Source organism: Canis lupus, chromosome 32 (genome assembly GCF_048164855.1).
Source record: "Canis lupus baileyi chromosome 32, mCanLup2.hap1, whole genome shotgun sequence".
NCBI classification, from domain to species: Eukaryota; Metazoa; Chordata; class Mammalia; order Carnivora; family Canidae; genus Canis; species Canis lupus.
Genome location: NC_132869.1, coordinates 38,016,381 through 38,038,164, shown reverse-complemented (window position 1 = coordinate 38,038,164; position 21,784 = coordinate 38,016,381). Strand labels below are relative to the sequence as shown.

Genomic DNA, 21,784 nt, shown 5'->3' with positions numbered 1-21,784 from the left:
TCTGCCCTCCCCCCACCCCCGTGTCTCTCATGAATGAATAAATAAATAAAATTTTTTTTAAAAAATCCACAAGGAAATAATAAATGTGAAATCCTGGATGGTGGTGGCCTCAGAATAAAGGAAGAATATCTAAGTAGAAGAAAATCTTTAGTAATATTCTAGTTGTTGGGCTAGGGTTAGAAAATATGTATTTCGAAAATAATAAAAGACTAAATAAGAAACAGAATTGTCCTAACTATATGGATTCCAAAGGTTTTATAAGTTTCATCTGTCATTTACTGCTAAGGAATTACCATATCTTAAATAAACAGGCTTAGTACCTTAGAAATTTCAGTGAAGCAGTAAAATAACTCTTGAAATACTTCAACACAAGTATCATTGTTAAAACCTTTAAAATGCCAAATTTCCTAGACTTCTTTTCAGAAAAGAAAGAAACAAAAGGGCTTTACAATACCTGATTTCCGTGAAGGTCCAAGACATCTAAGCTTTTGAGGTTCTCCAGGTTTGAAATTTTCTTGATTCTGAAAATCAGAATAAGTAGAGTAGAAATATGGATGTATCACATTAATTGTAAATCAAAACATGCTAAGGTATTTTAATTTATTCTTTTAATTTTAATTTTACTCTATCTTTAGGTAAGTAGATACAGAAACAGCAATAGATCTATGTAAATATGTACATTTACAGAGATTATATGTAATTTTACATATATATATATGACAAAAACATATTTCCCATTGATTTAATTATAAAATTAATTATGCCCACTGGGGGAAATGTCCCAAAGACAGCTTAAGAGTCAGATCTTTAGGAAAAAGCAATTCTACTTCTTTTTTTTTTTTAAGATTTTTTTATTTATTTATGATAGACATAGAGAGAGAGAGAGAGAGAGAGAGAGGCAGAGACACAGGAGGAAGGAGAAGCAGGCTCCATGCAGAAGCCCGATGTGGGACTCGATCCCAGGTCTCCAGGATCACGCCCCGGGCTGCAGGCAGCACTAAACCGCTGCACCACCGGGGCTGCCCAGCAATTCTACTTCTAATAACCTTAGGACAAGGCACAGTTCCCTTCAGAATATGATCTAAACTCCTCATCTCGGTCCTCAAGGCCCTAACTCTCATGGCTGCTGAGTCCTTGTCCGGCCTTATCTCCTACCACAGCTCCTACCACAGGCTCTCTCTGCTCCCATCTTGGGGCTTTCTTGCTCTCTCTAATCTGACAAGTTCATTTCTGCCTTGGGGTGTTTACCTTTGTTGCTCCTTCTTCCTCAGTGTTCTTCAGTCAGAACTTCGCATGGTTCACTCCCCCTTCCTATCCTCCTCTCTCCTTCCCCAGCTTTAATTGACTTCATTGCACCTATCCTTGCCTAAAATTACATTATTTATGTGTTTACGTTCTCATGACCTCCTTCCTCAAACCAAAACATGAGCTTCAAGAGGGCAGAAATTTCAACATATTCTCTACTCCATCCCCAGCACTTATTACAGGGGCTCGCACTGAGTAGGAACCCAATAACTATCTATTAACTAAATGGATAAGTTTTATGTACAAGGATATTCATAACAGGATTATTTATCACAGAGACACATTAGACATCACTTAAATGTTTTCTACAAGACCTGCTCAGTTTGTGAATATTTGAAATTTTTTATTTGCCGTCTTGTGAAAAGCTAAAATATTGCTATTAAGTTTTATTTTGTTTTAATTTTTTAAAAGATTTTATTTATGTCAGAGATAGAGAGTAAGTGAGTGAGAGAGAGCACAAGCAGGGGCAGAGACAGAGGGAGAAGGAGAAGCAGATTTCCTGCTGACCAGGGAGCCAGACACAGAGCTCAATCCAGGGACTCCAGGACCATGACCTGAGTCAAAGACAACCACTTAATTGACTGAGCCACCCAGGCACTCCGATTGCTATAAATTTTAAAACACAGCATTTTATCTCTAAAATGCCCTTTATCGGGCAGCCCAGGTGGCTCAGCAGTTTAGCGCTGCCTTCAGCCCAGGGCCTGATCCTGGAGACCCGGGATCGAGTCCCACGTCAGGCTCCCTGCATGGAGCCTGCCTCTCTCTCTCTCTCACGAATAAATAAAATCTATAAATAAGTAAATAAATAAATAAATAAAATGCCCCTTATCCTTTTTTACTTTTTATTTAAACTCAATTAACATATAGTATATTATTAGTTGCAAAAGTAGAGCTCAGTGATTTATCAGTTGTATATAACACCCAGTCCTCATTCCATCACGTCTTCTTTAATGTCCATCACCCAGGTACCCCATCCCCCACCCAACTCCTCTCCAGTGTGACCCTCAGTTTCTTTCCTGTGATTAAGAGTCTCTTGTGGTTTGTCTCCCTCTCTGATTTCATCTTGTTTTATTTCTCCCTTCCATCCCCTATGTTCCTCTGTTTTCTTAAATTCTACATATGAGTGAAATCATATGTTGTCTGATGGCCTTATTTTGCTCAGCATAACACCTTCTAGTTCCATCCACAACATTGCAAGTGGCAAGATTTCTTTTTTAATGCCTGAGTAATATTCCATTGTTTATATATACCACCTCTTCTTTATCCGTTTATCTGTCGATGGATATCTGGATGCTTTCCAGAGTTTGGCTATTATGGACATTGGTGTTATAAACATTGGGGTGCAGGTGCCTTCAGATCACTACATCTGTATCTTTGGAGTTATATACCTAGTAGTGCAATTGCTGGGTCGTAGGGTAGCTCTATTTTCAACTTTTTAAAGAACGCCCATACTGTTTTCCAGAGTGGCTTTTCTAGCTGGCATTCCAAACAACAGCGTAAGAGGGTTCCCCTTTCTCCATGTCCTTGCCAACATCTGTCATTTCCTGATCTGTTAATTTTAGCCATTCTGATAGGTATCAGGTTTTGATTTGTATTCCCCTGATGCCAAATGATGCTGAGCATTAAAATGTCCCTTCTTATATTCCTTAATGAATAGGGCCCATCCATTGTTTCCTCATTTCTATCTTTTCTGGCTACCTTACCTGTCTAACTGCCTCCAACTAGACAGTTCTAACAAACCAAAACAAAAACTACTTCCCTCTTATTTTTTTTCCTCTCCTACAGATCCTACTTTCTCCTGTTGCCATAATTTAGTAGAGGGAAGGGAGCAGTGGCAAAGAAAGGGTAGAAATGAAGTTCATGCAGTCCATCTTGATCATCACCTGCCTATCACTATTTCTGTTGCTACTGCTTATGGCCTCAAAGAACCATTTCTACCTTCCTAAATGTTTCCAGAATCTGGATCATCCCTTGAAACTTCATTATATGCTGATCACTATGTAAACATAATGCCAATTTAAACTTTGAGAATTTCCATCTCCATGTGACCTCAGCCAAAGAACTCAGCTACACCATTGCCAAATCCAAAATTACATCACCACAACCAATTCAATCCAATTTGGTATATAAAAATATCTGTCATATACCCACTATGCCCCATCACAATGTGACAGCATTCTTCTCTCCCTTCTCTCTCTCTCATTACTCCCCCATTTTGTCTTTTGTTCTTCCTATCTCTATTTTTCCTTAGTATTTTAAAAGAATTTCTCAACCTTATAGCTGACACTATCAGATAGGAAAACAGACAAAACTATCAACAAAGTTATTCTTCTGCCTGCTTTGCTTTTGAAATACCTAGAACAATTGGAGGAAATTACAATAACCTAATAATATGGCTAGGACAGAGTGATGTTCTCCAGCAATCTGACTTCCCAGCTATTAGAGAAGCCTTTTATGCAACTCTTTGATCCTGCCAAGTCCACATTCCCTAAAATGGCAGTTCTCAAACTTCTGTGAGTATCAGAATCATCTGGAGGGCTTGCTAAAATATAGACTGCTGAGCTTCACCTCCAGAGTTTCTGGGACAGGGTCCAAACATTTGCCTAACATATTCCTGGGTGGTGCTGATGCTGCTGGGCCAGAGTTCACATTTTGAGAAGTATTACCTTAAAATACAGATCTCCTTCATCAAATTTCAACTTTCCTCTCATATGAGTTTCATGAGGATGAACTCACCTACTTAGAAAATACTAAAGCATATTCCAAGGAAATAAGAGAGGCAGACAAAGATTTATGGGTAAGGATATTTTTCACAGCATTATCATAGCAAAAATGAGGGATACAATGTAAATGTCTAACATGTGGAAAATATTAAGTGAATCCATCTATGTATCTACAAATGTAAATGTCTAACAAGTGGAAAATATTAAGTGAATCCATCTATCTATGTATCTACAACACAGCTCTAAAAAGTGTTTTCAAAAATGTTTCTCAAAGAACATTTAATATGAGAAGATATAAATAATTTAATATATTGAAGTGAAAAAACATAGTATAAAAACTAATTTTGTAAACTGTGATATGTTAAGTATAGAATAAAGAGTGCTATTCAGTGTAGATAACCAATATTTGGAAATAAGGCAAAAGAATGACTGACTGCATGTCCTCTCAATATATCAGAGCACTGTGAACAAGCCTATCTAAGGACCACCTGACTATTTACTACTCATGAGAGCCCAAACTCTTTAAAGTTATATGCTAACTTGTAGAAAATTGATTAAAATATAATGATGATTTTTGCCAGGTAGGAATGTAATTTATTTCTGTGTGTTAGAGAAATAACTCAGAGGGTTATAATCTTACTGCTTTGTAGGACATGAACCCATTTTATAACTTACTCATATTCTGACATTCTTTGCTTTTCATTGACTATATATCAGTTTCTCTTATCCTCCTTTTGAACCAGCTTTGTCATCCGACTGGTTCCCTCATGATTGAGTTAATTAAAACATTGGCCTATAATTACTATTTGTCTGAGAATTCTATTTTTAACATTTTGAAAACTACACACAAGGGACAGAGACTGTTTCGGCCTAAAGTTCTCAGATTTGGAGGATCAATGTATTCTGTTTCTGTGTTTATCAGAAACTCTGGGCAGTTTTAAGGTGGTCCAATCACAGAGCCCAGCCTGTGTCGTCAGCCTTCCCACAGAATTCTACCAGAGGCTCACATACCATTAAGCTATCCAGTAAAACACCACCTATATGCTGTGACTTCAGGCATTCTTTTAGCTTTGACACATGGTGGCTTCACTATTCTCACTGCAGATTTGGACTGCCCAGAGAAATAGGGGAAAGAAATAGATTAAGTCATTCATTGTCAGTTAAACCCAGACCAACCAAACATCTTGGTGTCTTGTCTTCATGAACTACCTTTATCATAGATTCTTTCCCCCACCCCCAGCACCTGAAATGACCTAAAAAAAAAAAAAAAAAAAAAAAAAGAAGAAGAAAGAAAGAAAAAGAAAAAATAAGATTCAATTCTAAAGAATTCAGAGGCAGATAAAGTTATCAGTTGACCAGGAGACCACTGCTCAGATTAGGTATTGACCTCATGAATTTGCAGAATTGTAGTCAGCTCCCAATACGACCCAAAGATGTTTTTTAAAAGGAAGTTCTCCCATTAAATGGACTGAAACTAGGAGAAGACAAGCCTTACCCATCACATCAGCAGCTACAGACCCCCAGGGGTACATCATAGCCTATCTCTGCAAGCCATATTATGATACTGATGCCTGCATAAGGACCACACTACAGAAATACATATGAAGGCGAGGCTTTTCAGGTGTTAGAGACAAATCCTTAAGTGGAGACCTTCCAGGAATCAATAGGAAAGGAATATGGAATCCTGAGCCTGTTGAGTTTTGTATCTATAATCCTGGGTGACGAGACAAAACGCACTGAAGTTCTACCCATTAGCCTGTGATCATGCAAGCATGAGAAGATCTCACAAGGATAAACAAGAACACAGAAAGTAGAAGAGTTAGATGGCAAGAACTTCAGTGGCACAGTGGTACAGAGGGGCTGGGGGTTCTTCGGTAGCAATGCAAACCTCACATACAGAATCTGAGCACATTCTAGATTTTGGCCAGAAATCTTTGTTGGAGCTGCTGGAACTTAGAGAAATATGTTTGCCCTGGATTTTAACAGCTGGTTCCACTGTCTTGGACTAAAAGATGGTGCAGTGCTCTGCAAAGAGAGAAACCATCCTGGACTGGCCCAGCAGGGGGCAACAGTTCATCCAAGACAAACCTGGGGAGGCAGGGTGGCTGATGAGCTGCTCTCTCCTCCAGCATTCCTTAGCCAGATTTGCCTAAAGTTCACTAAAATCCTGCCTCAGGATAGATTTGCATCTTCAAGGCTCACATAGCTGACTAGAAAACATGAGGCAGATTTGCCTTGTTCTGATACTTCAGAAATATGCATTTGGGGAGAATGCAGAAAGTTGTCTTTCTGACTTTCTTTTTCACTCGAGAACACTAATGCTCTAAATTCCTTATAGCTGTTTTCTTTATGTGAAAAATGAAGTAAAACATGACCAAACACAAACAAAGCAGAAAGATAGAGTAGAAAGAGGAAGTGACTTAATCAGATTAGTTTTATTTGACCAAGGATAAGGATACAGAAAAGGGCATTAAATCCCTTAGACTTGGAGAACAAAGAGACCTCTGGAGAGGTAAGAAGGTCAGATAGACTGGTGTCTTCAAGCAACAAGTTATTTTTTAAAAAAACTTAAAAGGTTATTTCTGAGAAGTCAGAGAAGCTGCAAGGGAGAAGTAGGAAGAAAAGTCAGTTGAGAGATAATTTAAAACACTGGGACCCAGGAGCGGCTCTTAGATACTATGTTTAAAACTAGCAAAGGAGAGGGGATCCCTGGGTGGCTCAGCGGTTCGGCACCTGCCTTTGGCCCAGGGCGCGATCCTGGAGTCCCGGGATTGAGTCCCGCATCGGGCTCGAAACAAATCAAAAGAAGTCCAAAAGAAATTACATGCCAAGTTTTAGACTTATCAGAACAAACAAACAAATCAAAAGAAGTCCAAAAGAAATTACATGCCAAGTTTTAGACTTATCAGACTAAAACACAGAGCTTCTTTCCTTTAGACAGACAGTACCATTTATTAATTTATGCTGATGAGCTATTGTATAAGAGCCTGCTTCTCCCTCTCTCTCTGCCTGTGTCTCTGCCTCTCTCTCTCTCTCTCTCTGTGTCTATCATAAATAAATAAATCTTTAAAAAAAAAAAAACTAGCAAAGGAGATTAAAAATGTCACTAGGAAAAAACTCCAGGACTGAAAGGAGGCCATAAAGCAATGGTGCTAAAAAACAAATGTAAGCTATGCAAACAAATCAAAAACTCCACAGATTAGAAACTAGTTAAGAAATCTCTGGGAGAGAGAACAGGGAGCACCTAAAGGGAATGCCTTAAATGTATGAAAAGTTGACTTCTTACTTTACTCCATAAACTACTCTGCTGGCATATTCCTCCTGCATACAGTTTATACATATATAACCTGCAAAAGTCCCTTTACATCTCCATTTCTTCTTCTGTGAATAAGAGAGCTGATCTCTGGAGTCAGTTTAAGCTCTAATACTCCATGCTCCTTTAATTTCCCCAAATTCCCTCCAGCTGCCATAATGTTCAGTTTAAAGTATAACACTTGAACCAAGTACAGACAATAAACTACTTTGGTAGGAACTATACTGGTAGTAAACACAGAGAAGAGACAAGAGCCTAGGATTCTGGGGCATGATATTGGAAAAATACCTTATATTACCACTGACCAGTGAGAATAAAGAGGTAATTGGAGATCCATGGTGTCAGGGAGAAAGTGGTGGGGAGGGGAACCAAGCTTGGGTGTAATACTGTAACTAAAATTCATCATTTGATCATATAAAAATCATTTTTGGAGTTGGCTAAACAGCCCTTCTTTGTAGGCATTGCGAAAGCTATCCAGTAAAACAGAATGGTGAGAAAAGTCATAGACAACTATCGGTCAGAAATTATGTAACTGCACTACTCAACAGAGCTTAGAAAAGGAACTGGGGAAGCTCATATAGGATGTAATATTAAATGCATACCGAGAACACCATCTGAACAAGAATCAATCAGTAATTTGACAAACCTGAAATATCAAATGTCTACCCACAGTCAAGTACAGAGAGGGATTATAAGTGAAACACACAAGACGAAAGTGAATATACACGGTTGCTTACAAGATAGCTCAAGAAAATAAAAAGTTAAGGCCAAAGTCTGCTATTTACTTCCATGTAAGATAGAGCACTGGGAAGTAATGGAAATAATAAAATATGCATTCCATAAATATTATTTGGTCTGTCAGATTGAATCTCATAAAACAAATTATGACGGAATCTTAATCCATTCAAATAATCTTACCAAATTTTAGTCTATTCGTTTTTTTTTTGTTTTTTTTTTAGTCTATTAGTTTCTTAAGGATTCTTCAATTCTGAATTGCTCTCAAACACCAGAAGTCTCAACATTAGCCCCAAGTAAATAAACAAATCTGTTCTATAAAGATTACCTGTTTTTCCCCAGCAGAAGGACACGGAGGGATCTCAGAGTAGAAAGCCCACTGATTTCTTCAATTTGGTTATCATATAAATCCAAGAATATTAGCCTCTGTAGATTAGAAATATTTTGGATCCGAGTTATAAAATTGTGTTGGAAGTTCAATAAACGAAGGTGTTCTTCTCCATCAATGATAGGACATACAGTCAGCTTTTGCCTAGAAAACATTTTAAAAAGTTAATATAGTTTCGATGTGATAACCTGTCTCCTCTTATTATTACAAATATAATAGTATCTTTGTGCTCCCACACTGTGAGAAGAGAAAAATAAACAGAATCCTTTCTTGCCTCCAGAACCTGAATATCCTGGATCTAATTATAAATTATTTCTATAAAAGACAATACACTTTGACAGGCAATTACTAAAATTAAGTCTAAGCTCTCGTATTAAGAAAAGTCTCCAATATTGATTATTTCTCATAAAATTGACATAACATCAGAAAACACTCAATGTAATTGCCTTCTGAAAATTCAAATGATTCAAAGAACCATGTCACATAACCAGAGAAATACCCTTGCCATCAATCCACTGATGCTAAGAATACCCAGGCAACTGAGTCGTAAGGGAAAAAAACCACAACTCATACACAGGTCTCTCATGGAATCACAGACTCCTGAGCTAGATGACATCTTAGGAAGAGCAAGAAATTCAGCCATCTACAGTTCACTTTCATGAATACAGTTTCATCCTGAAATCCATTAATGGGCAGGTGGTCCTTATTACACATTTCCTTAGAAGCACAGATCTTAAGAGTATTTACATGTTCAACATTAACTTTAGACTTTGCAGAACATTCAGAATGCTATAGGATAGGATGAAACCTTACTAATACACGCTTTTAGCTGTATTTGAAACACTAAAGCATCAATTATGTGAAAAGTTATTGTGTATTACATGTGAAGTAAATCTGTGCAGGGCCCTTTAAGAATTCTACTACTCTAATAAAATGGCCAGAGGAATGATTCCACTCTGAGGTTTTCAACATGAAAATGTAGCTGTACTGATCAGCGTGTGAACAACTCTAATGTGGAGACTTATTAGAACTATTTCCTTTCAGTAAAAATCAAGCGAATATAACCTTTAAAAAAAATAAGAGTGCTACAAGCATGAGTGAAATTGTGGTTGAAATCTTTTAATGTGCGCTTAGTACTTAGAATTCATTCGTGCATTCAATACTACCACATTTGCTCCTTACCTTGTAAAGTATAAATTAATAAAAGACAAGTTTTCTAGTTTAAAATCTGTATCTTTACTTATCAACTTAGCAAAAAACTTTGTCTTTTTCCTGCTTCAGTCTTCCTCTGTTTCTCTGTTAAACTTACCAATACCCCCAGCTTCTAGTTCACCCAATTTCTGAGTCAGTCATCACTGAGAAAGGAAAAGAAATAATCTTGGCCTCCCTCTTACACAAGCCGCTGTAGCTTGAAGTAAAGTCACTTTCTCAGATTCCAAATCCAGTGACTAAGTCCCAACTGCAAGGCTCACTTGTCCACCCCTCTGCCCCCTAAGTCCCTGCCATGCAGCAAAACAAGCAAACACACATACATAATAAGCCAGTGCTCTCCAGAGGGGATTGTTCTGCCTACAAAATCCCTGATTTGTTATACGTCCTGCCCTAACACCAGGTGTTTATTAGACTATATTTCTGCCTCTGTATTTCCTACTTGATGCTGGTACGCCTAACTCCCAGGACAGCCAGAGTCTAACTCTCTAAGCACTTCTTCTCAGTCTGGAGTCTCCTCTGGATCCCTCAGTCTCCTGGCACAGAAGTAGTACAGCATGGCAGATCTGCCTTTGGAAACCACTGCTGTTACCACTGGCTCTCAAATAATGATTCTAAAGGGCTTTGCTGCTAACCCAACTCTTGACTGCACATTCTGGTACTGCTCACATTATGCCTGAGCTTCTGGCATCTTTGTCATCCTGCCATTTCACAACGAGCCTGTGAGGCAGAGTCAATTCCCCTGATCCTGCCTTTCCTCGGTAAGCAAGTCTCCACCTAACCAAAGTCTGCACCTTCACCCTAGATGTCCGTGATACAAGGACCATCTTCACAACTGCCTGAATTACCACAAGCTACCACTCAAATTCCTAACTTGTTATGCGACAATCTCACAAACATTGGCTCCTGTTAATATCAAGGCACACACAACTGAAGGACTGAGGTACTGTTCTTGGACTTAAAAGACTAAGCTAAAAATTACCATAAAATCCCTCAAAACATTAAAAGGATTATCAGGAAAGTTACAAATATTAGGTAGCATTAGGATCACAAAATCAACAATACTGCAAAGCTGTCATGAGAGCTGGTGCCCTCAAGTGGTGCTCTGCCTACAATACAACACATCACACCCTCCAGAGAGCTTTTTCCCCAACTACACACACAGATGGTCTATGACAGTTCACTGTCAAGTGTGCACTGCTCAAGTAAGAAGTCTGCTTAACAATTTGCTCTTGGAAATGCACTACTATGCTGTATAGCAGAAATAGTTTCTCTAGGCTGGTTATAGCACTAAGGTAGGATGGTGGTGCTTCATCTACCATTGTATTGATAAGGGCTTCCTAGAGTTATTTTTTTTTTATTTAAATTCAACTTAGGTAACATATACTGCATTATTAGTTTCAGGGATAGAATTTAGTGATCCATCAGTTGCATATAACACCCAGTGCTCACTACATCATGTGCCCTCCTTATGTCCATCACCCAGTTACCCCGTCCCCCCACCCAGCTCCTGTCCAACAACCCTCAGTTTGTTCTCTATAGTTAAGAGTCTCTTATGGTTTGCCTCCCTCTCTGTTTTCATCTTATTTTATTTTTCCTTCCCTTCCCCTATGTTCATCTGTTTTGTTTCTAAAATTCCACATGAGTTTAATCATATGGTATTTGTCTCCCTGAATGAGTTATTTCACTTAGCAGAATGACTTCTAGTTCCATTCACAATGTTGCAAATGGCAAGATTTCATTATTTTTGATGGATGAGTAATATTCCGTTGTATGTATATTCATATATGTGTATGTACATACGTATATGTACAGTATATATATATATACACATACAATATATATACATATATGTATGTAAATATACCTCTTCTTTATCTATTCCTCTATTGATGGACATCTGGGTTCTTTCCATATTTTGGCTATTGTGGACATTGCTGCTAAAAACATTGGGGTGCATGTGCCCCTTTGAATCACTATGTTTGTATCCTTTGGATAAATGCCTAGTAGTGCAATTGTTAGCTCATAGGGTAGCTCTATTTTTAACTTTCTGAGGAACCTCCATGCTGTTTTCCAGAGTGGCTGTACCAATTTGCATTCCCACCACAGTGTAGGAGGATTCAAAGGCTTCCTAGATTTAAAACTAAAGATCAATTCCTAAATATATTCACTCATTCAAAAAATTTTTAGCCTATTTTGTCCCAGGCTCTGTTCTAGGTGCTGGGGATACAGAACTGAATAAAACTCCCCGTGTTTGTGGAGTTTATATTCTAGTAGAAGGAGATAAACAATAAACTTGATAAGTAAAATACTTCATACATTAGAGGGTGATAAATGCTCAGAAGAAAGATAGGGCAGAGAAGGGGCTTAGGGAGTGTCAGGGTGGAAGGAGTAGTAGTTTTGGAGATGTTGGCTGGGAAAGGTCATCCCCGACATAATGACATTTGAGTAAAGACCTGAAAGAAGTTAGGGAATGAGCCTACAGACACGTGGGGGCACAGTATTCTATGCAAAGGGAAGATCAAATGCAAAAGTCCTGAGGTATAAGCACACTTGGTGTATTTCAGGGGCACCAAGGAGGCAAATGTAATTTCAGTAGAGTGATGAAGGAGAAATTAGGAGGTCAGGCCAGTGAGGTAACAGGAACTTAACTGGATAGGGCCTAGAAGGGCCCATATGAGGACTATATTATAAATTATTCTATCCTAAAATCCATTTTTATCAATGTCATAGTCTAGAACTGCTAAACTACTCTTCCAGGGTATAGGTAAGCACTGTTACATAACTATAAAAATCCCTCCTCCCACCCCTGGAAGAATAAAAAATTGGTAACAGTGATTATACCTATGTGGAAGAACTGGAGAGCTAAAGAACAAGAGAAGAGAGAGACACTTCTCTATCTTTCCAATCTTGTACCGTGTTTATGTATTATCTCATCAAAAAAAGAAAAGAAATTGTCCTTACCTTTCTAGGGTCAACCTGTCTGAGTACAGAATTTTCTCTTCAGAAGAACGTTGCAAAATGGGAAATGACGGCATTGATGAGCTTGCCAGATTAATATGATCACCTATTGAAAATGATATACAAATTACTTGATTAAGAAAAACCTTAAAATCTTGAAACTAAAGTCACCTTATATTTGGGGAAGTTTAGCATCTACAAATATCTTTTCTGGAAAGTACAGTTTCCATAGCTCTCTAAGGAAAAAATTAATTACTACATCTGAGTTTGTTCCTTTCCTCCTCAGCCCTGAACTACATGTTCTGTATATACCAAATAATCTTTCCCTTGCTTTACAGATTGGTTGAAAGTATAGAGCTACTCTAGCACTATATTTACCCCTTTATAATGCTGACTCCTGGTACTAAATTTTAACTCTCTTAAAACTGAGATGATAGTCCCTCATTACCAGATACATTTGGGCCAGCACTATGACAGCCCTGCCGGATTCTGGACTTTGAAGGTGTCTGAATGGAAGAATCTCCAAAGGCTGATAAGGAGCTCATGGTAGTTTTCATTTCCAGCCCACATAGTTCTGTCACGTTTGTTGTGGATGAGATGCATGATGATTTATTACGAGGCGAAGGGCTTATTACTCTTCCATCTCCTTCAAAATATCAAAAAGTTTATCACAAAGCTACACAATACATAACTTTGCTACTGGAAATACAGAGAAAGTAGTTTTGGATAGCAGATTCTTTGTATCTTCAGCTACCATTAGTAGAGAATATTGCAGAGACCAATGGATGTGGATAAATGCTGTACATTTGTAGTTAGGGTCCACGGGGCATATGATCCTCCCAAGAGGTTTAGAGGCTGTTGGTCCTATACACCTGACTGCCATTAAGTAGCTTTCAATCTAACGGGCAAGCAATATGAAATAGACTAGTAAAACGAAATGCAGAATAAAAGAAATAGTATCTGTTATATATTCACACATAAATGTGACAGTTATTTGGCATTTAAGAAGATGGTTACACATGGGTTTGGGAGGAGGTGAATACTAAAGTATATTTTAAAGACCCAGAAGAATGTAGGATGGTCGAGAAGAGACGCTGGGAAATTCCAGAAATGAAGTAAGATTTGAGTAGTGGGGTCAAAGGGGTCAGTCTGAACATCAGAGGAAATCTACTGTTTTCTCCTATTAAGAGAAAATTTCCTAAAAGAAGCAAATGATGTTGAAGGGATAAGCAGTAAAATAGAAATGATGGTTACCACAGAATTATTCTGCTTAAACAAACCAATAAGGTGAAAAGAATAACACAAATCTAGGAAGCTACCATACTCCTTGGGAGACCATCAGACAGTATAATGACAACTTAAAATCAAGTTCTATATAGATACTATTAAAAAGCTTCAAGAGGGGTCCTAGATGGCTCAGTCAGTAAAGCATCTGTCTTTGGCTCAGGTCATAATCTCATGGTTTTGGGACTGAGCCCTGCATATGGGACTCCCTGCTCAGCGAGGAGTTGGCTTCACCCTCTCCTTCTGCTCTTCCCCTCCACTCGTGTTCTCTCTCTTTCTCTCTCTCTCAAATAAACAAATAATATCTTTAAAAAAAAAAAACTGTCAAGCAATGATATTTGCTAGCTTCTATGAGTCTACAAAGTATAAACCGAAGTATCACATACCTAGCTTCTTGTGCAAAATAATCAGTGCTCATACTCCACTTTTCTAAGTATCATGAAACATCAAAAAAAAAAAAATAGTGTTCTAGAATATAGTCACTCAGAACTGACAACATGTTCGCCAGTAAACTGCTCTTGTGACAGGATTTAGCTCCTAGCAGGATACCATGGCAATCATGATTCAGTAAACTGATTTAGAAATCAAAATTCAGATAGGTAAAAAAAAAAAAAAAACAGGAAGGAACAAAAATAGTCTAAGAATTAACTGATTAAGGTGTAACTGGTCAGCTAAAGATGATAAAGGTAAAACTCCACAAACAACAGACCACCTTGATTTCTCTCATTAGCATCAGAGTTAGGTTTTTAAATTATTTTGTTAAAACTTCATGTTAATTCTCAATTTAAGAGGCAGATTTAAACTTTAAAAGACTGGGGGGTATAGAGGAAATAGAGGTATAGAGGAAATCAAAGAGTAGTTTCATCTATGCTTAAAGGAGTTTTATCCTTACATTTTTCAGCTCGTATCATACACAAGAGTCATAATCCCTATCCCCATGATGAGTTTACTTTCACCATCAGTGTGATATACGTCTTACAACAAATAGCAAGGAATGAGAATGACTATGGAGAAAGGCCTTAAAACACACAAAAAAAGATCCTCTAAATGATTGGAAACTAGACTGATCTATAATTGACATATCCACATATTTATGTGGATATATAAATACCCACATATATGCACATATATTTATATATCAAACTGCCATATATATTTGTGGGATGCTTCGCCCTACATATAAACCATATTACTATGTGGCAAAATTTTAATTGAAACATTTTCTGTTATTTCATATGTCACTATTTAATTTACTAGATATTAAGCCCCTGTTTTCCCAATTAAAGGCATAAGTTCTTTGGGAGCCAGACCTCATTTTAGACTCTATATTTCTGGCAGAATCCAAAATCAATAAATTAATTAATTGATTTTCCAACTTACTAAAGGTTAAGTGGAAATCTATTTTGCATATACTATTTCTGTTAAAAAAAAAAAACACGAAAGTCTTGTATTTTAGTATGAAAATGCTAACCAGAGGCACTGGGTGGTGCAGTTAAGCATCCCACTCCGTGCTCAGCATGGAGTCTGCCTGAGATTTTCTCACCCTCTTCCCCCTTATTTATCAAATAAATAAATAAATCTTTTTTAAAACTCTGACCATTCTTTCAATAATGTCTATATTCAAGAAGAATCTTTCTGAACTATACCCTAGATACGTGGATGAATGGATGGATAAGTGGATGGATGGAAAAATGGGTGGATGGATGATACAGAACATGGTCATTTATATATGGTCTACTCAGCCTTATCTTTGAGATACTAATTCTAGATTTTCTGCTGATTTATCATGATCTTAAGAGTGAAACATTGCCTCTTCCCCTCTACATATACATTTTAGAATTCTTAATTAAGGGATTTAATAAATTAAATTCTGATTAACTGAGATTTTATTATAACCCTGGAATATCTGACTCTTACAAAATCTCAAGGATATAGGTAGGGATTAACTGTTAATAATATTCTAAGAAGTCCAAAAGAAATTACATGCCAAGTTTTAGACTTATCAGACTAAAACAGAGCTTCTTTCCTTTAGACTGACAGTACCATTGATTAATTTATGCTGATGAGCTATTGTATACGTTTAATTAATTTTGAAAAAATGGGAAATGGGGTGAAATTAATTAGAATAATTGTTAATAATTAATTAGTTTATTAGATAAAGATTCCCAAACTTTCCTGATAAAGTTCTACTCATAATTTCTACAAAGGTTTATGCCTTTGCACATAGAATGATGAGTACAGAAGTCACAAAAACTCCAACTACACGCCAAATGGTCTATCTACTAATACCTTACCACTTAAAAAAATATCCTTGGCCAGTCATCCAGAAATCTGTATAAGAACTTCCTCTTCTAACTTGAGAATAGCATAAAATATATAAATTTGACTCATGACTTAGAAAACAAAATACAAGATATTATTATTAAAAATGTGAAGGAGGGGATGCCTGGGTGGCTCAGTTGGTTGAGCGCCTGCCTATGGCTCGGGTCGTGATCCCAGGGTCCTGGGATCAAGCCCCATATCATGCTCCCTGCTCCTCAGGGAGCCTGCTTCTCCCTCTCCCTTTGCCTGCTGCTTGCTCTGATTATGCTCTCTCTCTGCCAATGAATATTTTTTTTTAAGTGAAGGAAATTTTCAGTGCAAACATAAAAAGTCCTACTTGAGAATTTTCAGGTTCATATCTATAACTCTGTTCCTAATACAGTGTCTAGCATATAGTACACACTGAATAAATATCTACTGAACTAAACCAAAGAGAGCAAAGCAGATGCTTCCTGCAGTGTGGAACTGCAGGTAGGTTGATGCCATATCTGGCAATTGGCTAAGACGAGACTGAAGGATATAAGAAAAAGAAAAGTCATGTCAGATTTGATGGGCCCAAGAGGAAAGTCCAGCAGTAACAAAACAAACAAAAAAACTAGCCAAATATTCCAGATGCCCACATGCTCATGCAGTAATGAGATGAACAATCCGGGCACACCTATATAGATCAACCCTCTCATACAAACTCCTAGGAGATAGGGATGGTACAGTATAAAAGGATTCTGTAGTGCTTTTAACACTAGCTCATTACAAATGGCTAGCAGTTGTTCGCAACCAACTGACAACTCAGATATGCTAAAGGAAATTTCTCCTTGAACTGAAAAATACATTTCAGAAATACAACCAGATAATATAAGGCATTGTTTTTCAAAAGGTGGTCCACAAACCACATCCATCAGAATCACTCAAGGCATTAAAATGCACATTTCCAAATACCACTAAAGAGCTACAAAATCAAAAAGGGGAAGAAGAAAAAGGAAGGGGAATACTAAGAACCTGCCTTTCTAACAAAATCTCAGGTGATGCACACCAAAGTATAAGGCCTTTGATATAAAACAATATAGTTATATGCACTAGTTAGGAAAAGAGATTTTCTTTTCTACCCCTGACTTTCACTCTTTCCATGGTTTCCTTATTTCCTAGACATATATGTTCCCATAGGCTTACCCTCATTAATTAGCCACTTTTCCTAGTTCTAAGACAGTATTTGGAAGATTCTTTCCCTTTCTGTTGTACATAGCCCACCCTCAAACTACAGTACAACTGCTTTTTCTGTATTGGAAATAATCTACTATGCTGTACATATAAAATCAATTCTGATCCAAATAAATATCAAACCAATTTGACTAATGAACCATTGGATAAAGAACCATCTCATTTTTAGTTCAGGTCTATTTGGATTTAGGTAGTTGAGCTTATTAAACAATATTACTGAAAGAAGATAAGTCTGATCTCCACTTGCTGACAATACCTTGCCTACTTGAGTAGTTTCTTTCAAGATCATGTTGTAAGAGTCGACCAGAGAATGATGGCGTTTCTTTATTTAGCTTGAATTCAACCTAAAAAACATATGTGGGGAAAAATTTAACAGCAAATAATGAAGATAATTATAAAATTATGTACAATACTGACACAAGCCACAAAAGAAATGAACCTTTAAAACATGCTGAGTGAAAGAAGCCAGACACAAAATGGCACATTGTGTATGATTCTATGAAATACCGATAATAAAAAAAATCTACAGAGACAGAGAACAGATTTGTGAATTTCAAAGAAGGTGGGAAGAGGGAATGGGGAGTGATTCTTTAATGTGTACAGGGACTCCTTTTGAGGGACACAAAGTTCTGGAACTGCATAGAGATGATGGCTGTACACTCTTGTGAGTGTATTTAATACCACTAATTCGTACAACATAAAATGGCTAAAATGGCAAATTTTATGTCATGAGTTTTTTCACACACACACACACACACACACACACACACCGAATCAATTTCATGAGGTCAGATGAAACCACACTTCAAACCACTTACAATTCCTCCACAACCCCACCACAAATACATGATTAAAAGAACCATTTTCTAGAAAACAAAAGCAAAAACCATACAAAAAGTAAATTCCATTGAAGAAAAATCACTGTTTTTGTCATCAGAATTTAAGAGTCCAATTATAATAAAATTGTATATCTAAACCTTCTAAGAAGGGTTTTTCTGTAAATTGATTTTAAATTACTTGATAGGAGGATTGAGAAAAACAGAACCAAAACAGGCACTCATGATTAGCCACTAAAAAAACCCTAAATACTTATCTTAAAAGAGTTGTGAGGATTCTGATTCCTCCATACTATAAACATTATAGCTGCATTTGCATTATACCTTTATGAGTTATATGAGCTAATGGTATTTTCTCAGAATGTATGTCCACGCTAGAGAAAGCAAATGGTTTGAAAAGAATTTGGACAAGGTGTATAATCCCTAGAAATACATTATAATGATAAAACAGGATTTCTCCAGTGAAATCAGTTAGCAAAGCTCTAGAGGGGATCCATGTCCAATTATAATAAAGAATATTTTCAATTAATCTAGCTAATTGCCACCTACTCAAGATGATCAAATGGTCTATTTTTCAAGAGTTTATTTTCATACATAATGTAATCAACTGCTGCCTCCTTGATTAATGGTGTCCTTCCATCAGTCCTCCTCATGCCCCTCCTTACCCTCCTCATGCTGTTGATGATAAACTCTGTCCTTCACTTCAGAGTTCCCCCAGTGACATCTACTGAACAATCTTTTAGGGAAAAAACTGAACTGTTATGGTTGGAGTGGGTAAAATTGTTTTGTGTCTTCAGACAGTTCTGTGAGAGGTCGATGAGTATGTCTGAATGCTGATGTTGAGACAGGAGGGAAAGGAAAACACGTGTATCTCAAAAGTCAAATCTAACGCTAGAAATAATGGAAATGCCAGGGGATACTGTGTGCAAATTTGGGAAAGAATAATTTTATGTTCATAGCTTCACTTCTAAATAGCATTGAGCCCAATATACTTTCACTGCTAATCTATTATTTTCTCCCGATTTTAAATGGAGTGTGTAGATGCATCCCCCCAAATTACCACATTTAATCTATTATAAGATGCCATCAGTAGGAAGTCATACCATCATTTCACCCACTACTAAGAAAGAAAAAACTTTCCTAATTCCACAATGATGTGTCATCAATTTCAAAAAGAATTCTAGGGAAGCCCTAGTGGCACAGCTGTTTAGCGCCACCTTCAGCCCGGGGTGTGATCCTGGTGACCCAGGATGGAGTCCCATGCCGGGCTCCCTGCATGGAGCCTGCTTCTCCCTCAGCCTGTGTCCCTGCCTCTCTCTCTCTCTGTCTGTCATGAATAAATAAGTAAAATCTTAAAAAAAAAATTCTAACTTAAGAAATGCTTAAATGGAAAAATAAATAAATTAATTAAAATTTAAAAAAAAACCTCAGCTCTCGTAACTGGTGACATAAGAATGAGTTTCTAAAAGCGCCTTTTACACTTTATGCGGTCAGAAAATAAAGATTTCCATTAGAAACAACAAATACCCACCATTTGCTTCAACGTGGATGGACCTGGAGGGTATTATGCTGAGTGAAATAAGTCAACTGGAGAAGAACAAACATTATATGGTCTCATTCATTTTGGGAATATAAAAAATAGGGGATCCCTGGGTGGCGCAACAGTTTGGCGCCTGCCTTTGGCCCAGGGCGCGATCCTGGAGACCCGGGATCGGGTCCCACATCGGGCTCCCGGTGCATGGAGCCTGCTTCTCCCTCTGCCTGTGTCTCTGCCTCTCTCTCTCTGTGACTATCATAAATAAATTTAAAAACTTAAAAAAATAAAAATAAAAAATAGTGAAAGGGAATAAAGGGGAAAGGAGAAAAAATGAGTGGGAAACATCAGAAAGGGAGACAGAACATGGAAGACTCCTAACTCTGGGAAACGAACTAGGGGTGGTGGAAAGGGAGGTGGGCAGGGGGTGGGGGTGACTGGGTGGCAGGCTCTGAGGAGGGCACTTGACAGGATGAGCACTGGGTTGTTATTCTATATGTTGGCAAACTGAACGCCAATAAAAAATAAATTCATAAAAAAAAAAGAAAATAAAGATTTGTTCTAGCTCTACTCTTTACATCACGCTATTTGTGTAGCTCATAAAATGACAGATCTTAGATTTAAATGCGAATCTGCTCGTATCTTACTTTGCTTTTCTCAGGAAGCGATGATGTCTGAATAACCAGGTGGAGCCCACAGTTCACCTGCAATGTAAAAAAAAAAAAAAGAAAAGAAAAGAAAAAGAAAAAGAAAAGAAAAAAAAAATCAAAGTATAAAACATGCTCTTGACTTACACACACATCCCCCCCCCCCCAAACCAGTACCAACGAGGATGCAACAAACGCTTCCAACACACAGAAGAAGGCTTGCTCTGTGTTGGTGGTAAAGGAGCTTGTTCTGAGGATCGGATGAAAACAATGAAACCACGACGAGGAAATCTAAAAAAGGTTTTGCTGGGATTTATCTTCCAAACATGTCTGCGAGCGACTTAACCCTCGACCTTGGCACCTGGGGGTCGTTGACACTTGCCCATCGCAGGGCTACCTAAGTATCTCAACGGCACAGGTGAAGGAGGTGGAGTGCCTATTAATAATACATTGTTTTTTCTTAATTAAAAAATAAATAAATAAAGGGGGGGTGGGGTGGGGTGGGAGATTGTCCTCTTACAAGAACTGAGATGAACCTCTCAGCCTTTCGCAGACCATCAGCTCCACCTTCTGGGAAGCCAGGGCCCTGGAGGAGCTTCGAGTGCCCATCACACGACACGACATGCCCCCCCCGCCCCAGGGCCTTGGTCCAGCCTCGGCCAGACAATAGCGGGAGCGGAGCCCCAGCGGCCCTGGTCCCCAGAACGCAGCCCATCACTAGGACAAAGACGCCCCTCGGAAAGGACCACACGGGGGGGGGGGGGGGATGGGGGAGGGAAAGCGGGAAAGCGGGACGCTCAACCTACGTTGTTCGCAGCCCGGCCAGAGACAGAGCGGTACTTGCCGGGAATCATGGCAGGAGACAGCCCGGGATGTGTTAGATGCGCCCTCCCAGCCGCGACACCGCGGAGACTCCGACCCCGGCCGGGGTCATCTCCCAGGCAACCGCGCAGGGGTTACCATGGAGACGGCCACTTCCGGTGTGGTCCTCTCCCCGAATCGCCGCGCCCGAGGCTCCTCGCTCCTCCTCGCTGGAGCCTCCGGTGCTGTCCGCCCGGCAAGGGGGGGGGCGCGCGGGGTGTCCCGTGCGGCCGCGCTTCCTCGTCCTCCTTTTGCTGGCCTCGTACAAACCGGAGCGGGAGTGCTGGGAGGAGCAGGCGGGATGGGGGGAAGAGGCCGGCCACGTCCGTAGCCGTGACAACCGCCACTTCCGGTCCGTTCCCCTTTACGGCCCGCCTCGGCTCCGCCCGCGCGAAATTTGGATCCCTGTGCGCGCCGCCGCCGCCGGGGCTCGGGGAGCGCGGGCGCGCGG

General features: G+C 38.8%; 1 protein-coding gene across 6 annotated transcripts in view; it reads right to left on the bottom strand.

The window, feature by feature from the left end:
- LRRC49 (leucine rich repeat containing 49) overlaps positions 1-21,692 on the bottom strand; it is a 158,711-nt gene extending 137,019 nt beyond the window's left edge. The window contains exons 1-7 of one of the 6 annotated variants that reach the window (XM_072809446.1): positions 21,279-21,692; positions 20,473-20,529; positions 17,712-17,799; positions 13,083-13,280; positions 12,638-12,740; positions 8,405-8,608; positions 455-521 (exon numbers count right to left, since the gene is read on the bottom strand). In XM_072809446.1, coding sequence (XP_072665547.1) covers positions 455-521; positions 8,405-8,608; positions 12,638-12,740; positions 13,083-13,280; positions 17,712-17,799; positions 20,473-20,529; positions 21,279-21,326 — 765 coding nt within the window. In that variant the 5' untranslated portion in view covers positions 21,327-21,692. The remainder of the gene's footprint in view (positions 1-454; positions 522-8,404; positions 8,609-12,637; positions 12,741-13,082; positions 13,281-17,711; positions 17,800-20,472; positions 20,530-21,278) is intronic. The other 5 variants (XM_072809444.1, XM_072809448.1, XM_072809449.1 and 2 more) reach the window with 5 other exon arrangements.
- Between the last annotated feature and the right edge of the window lie 92 nt (positions 21,693-21,784).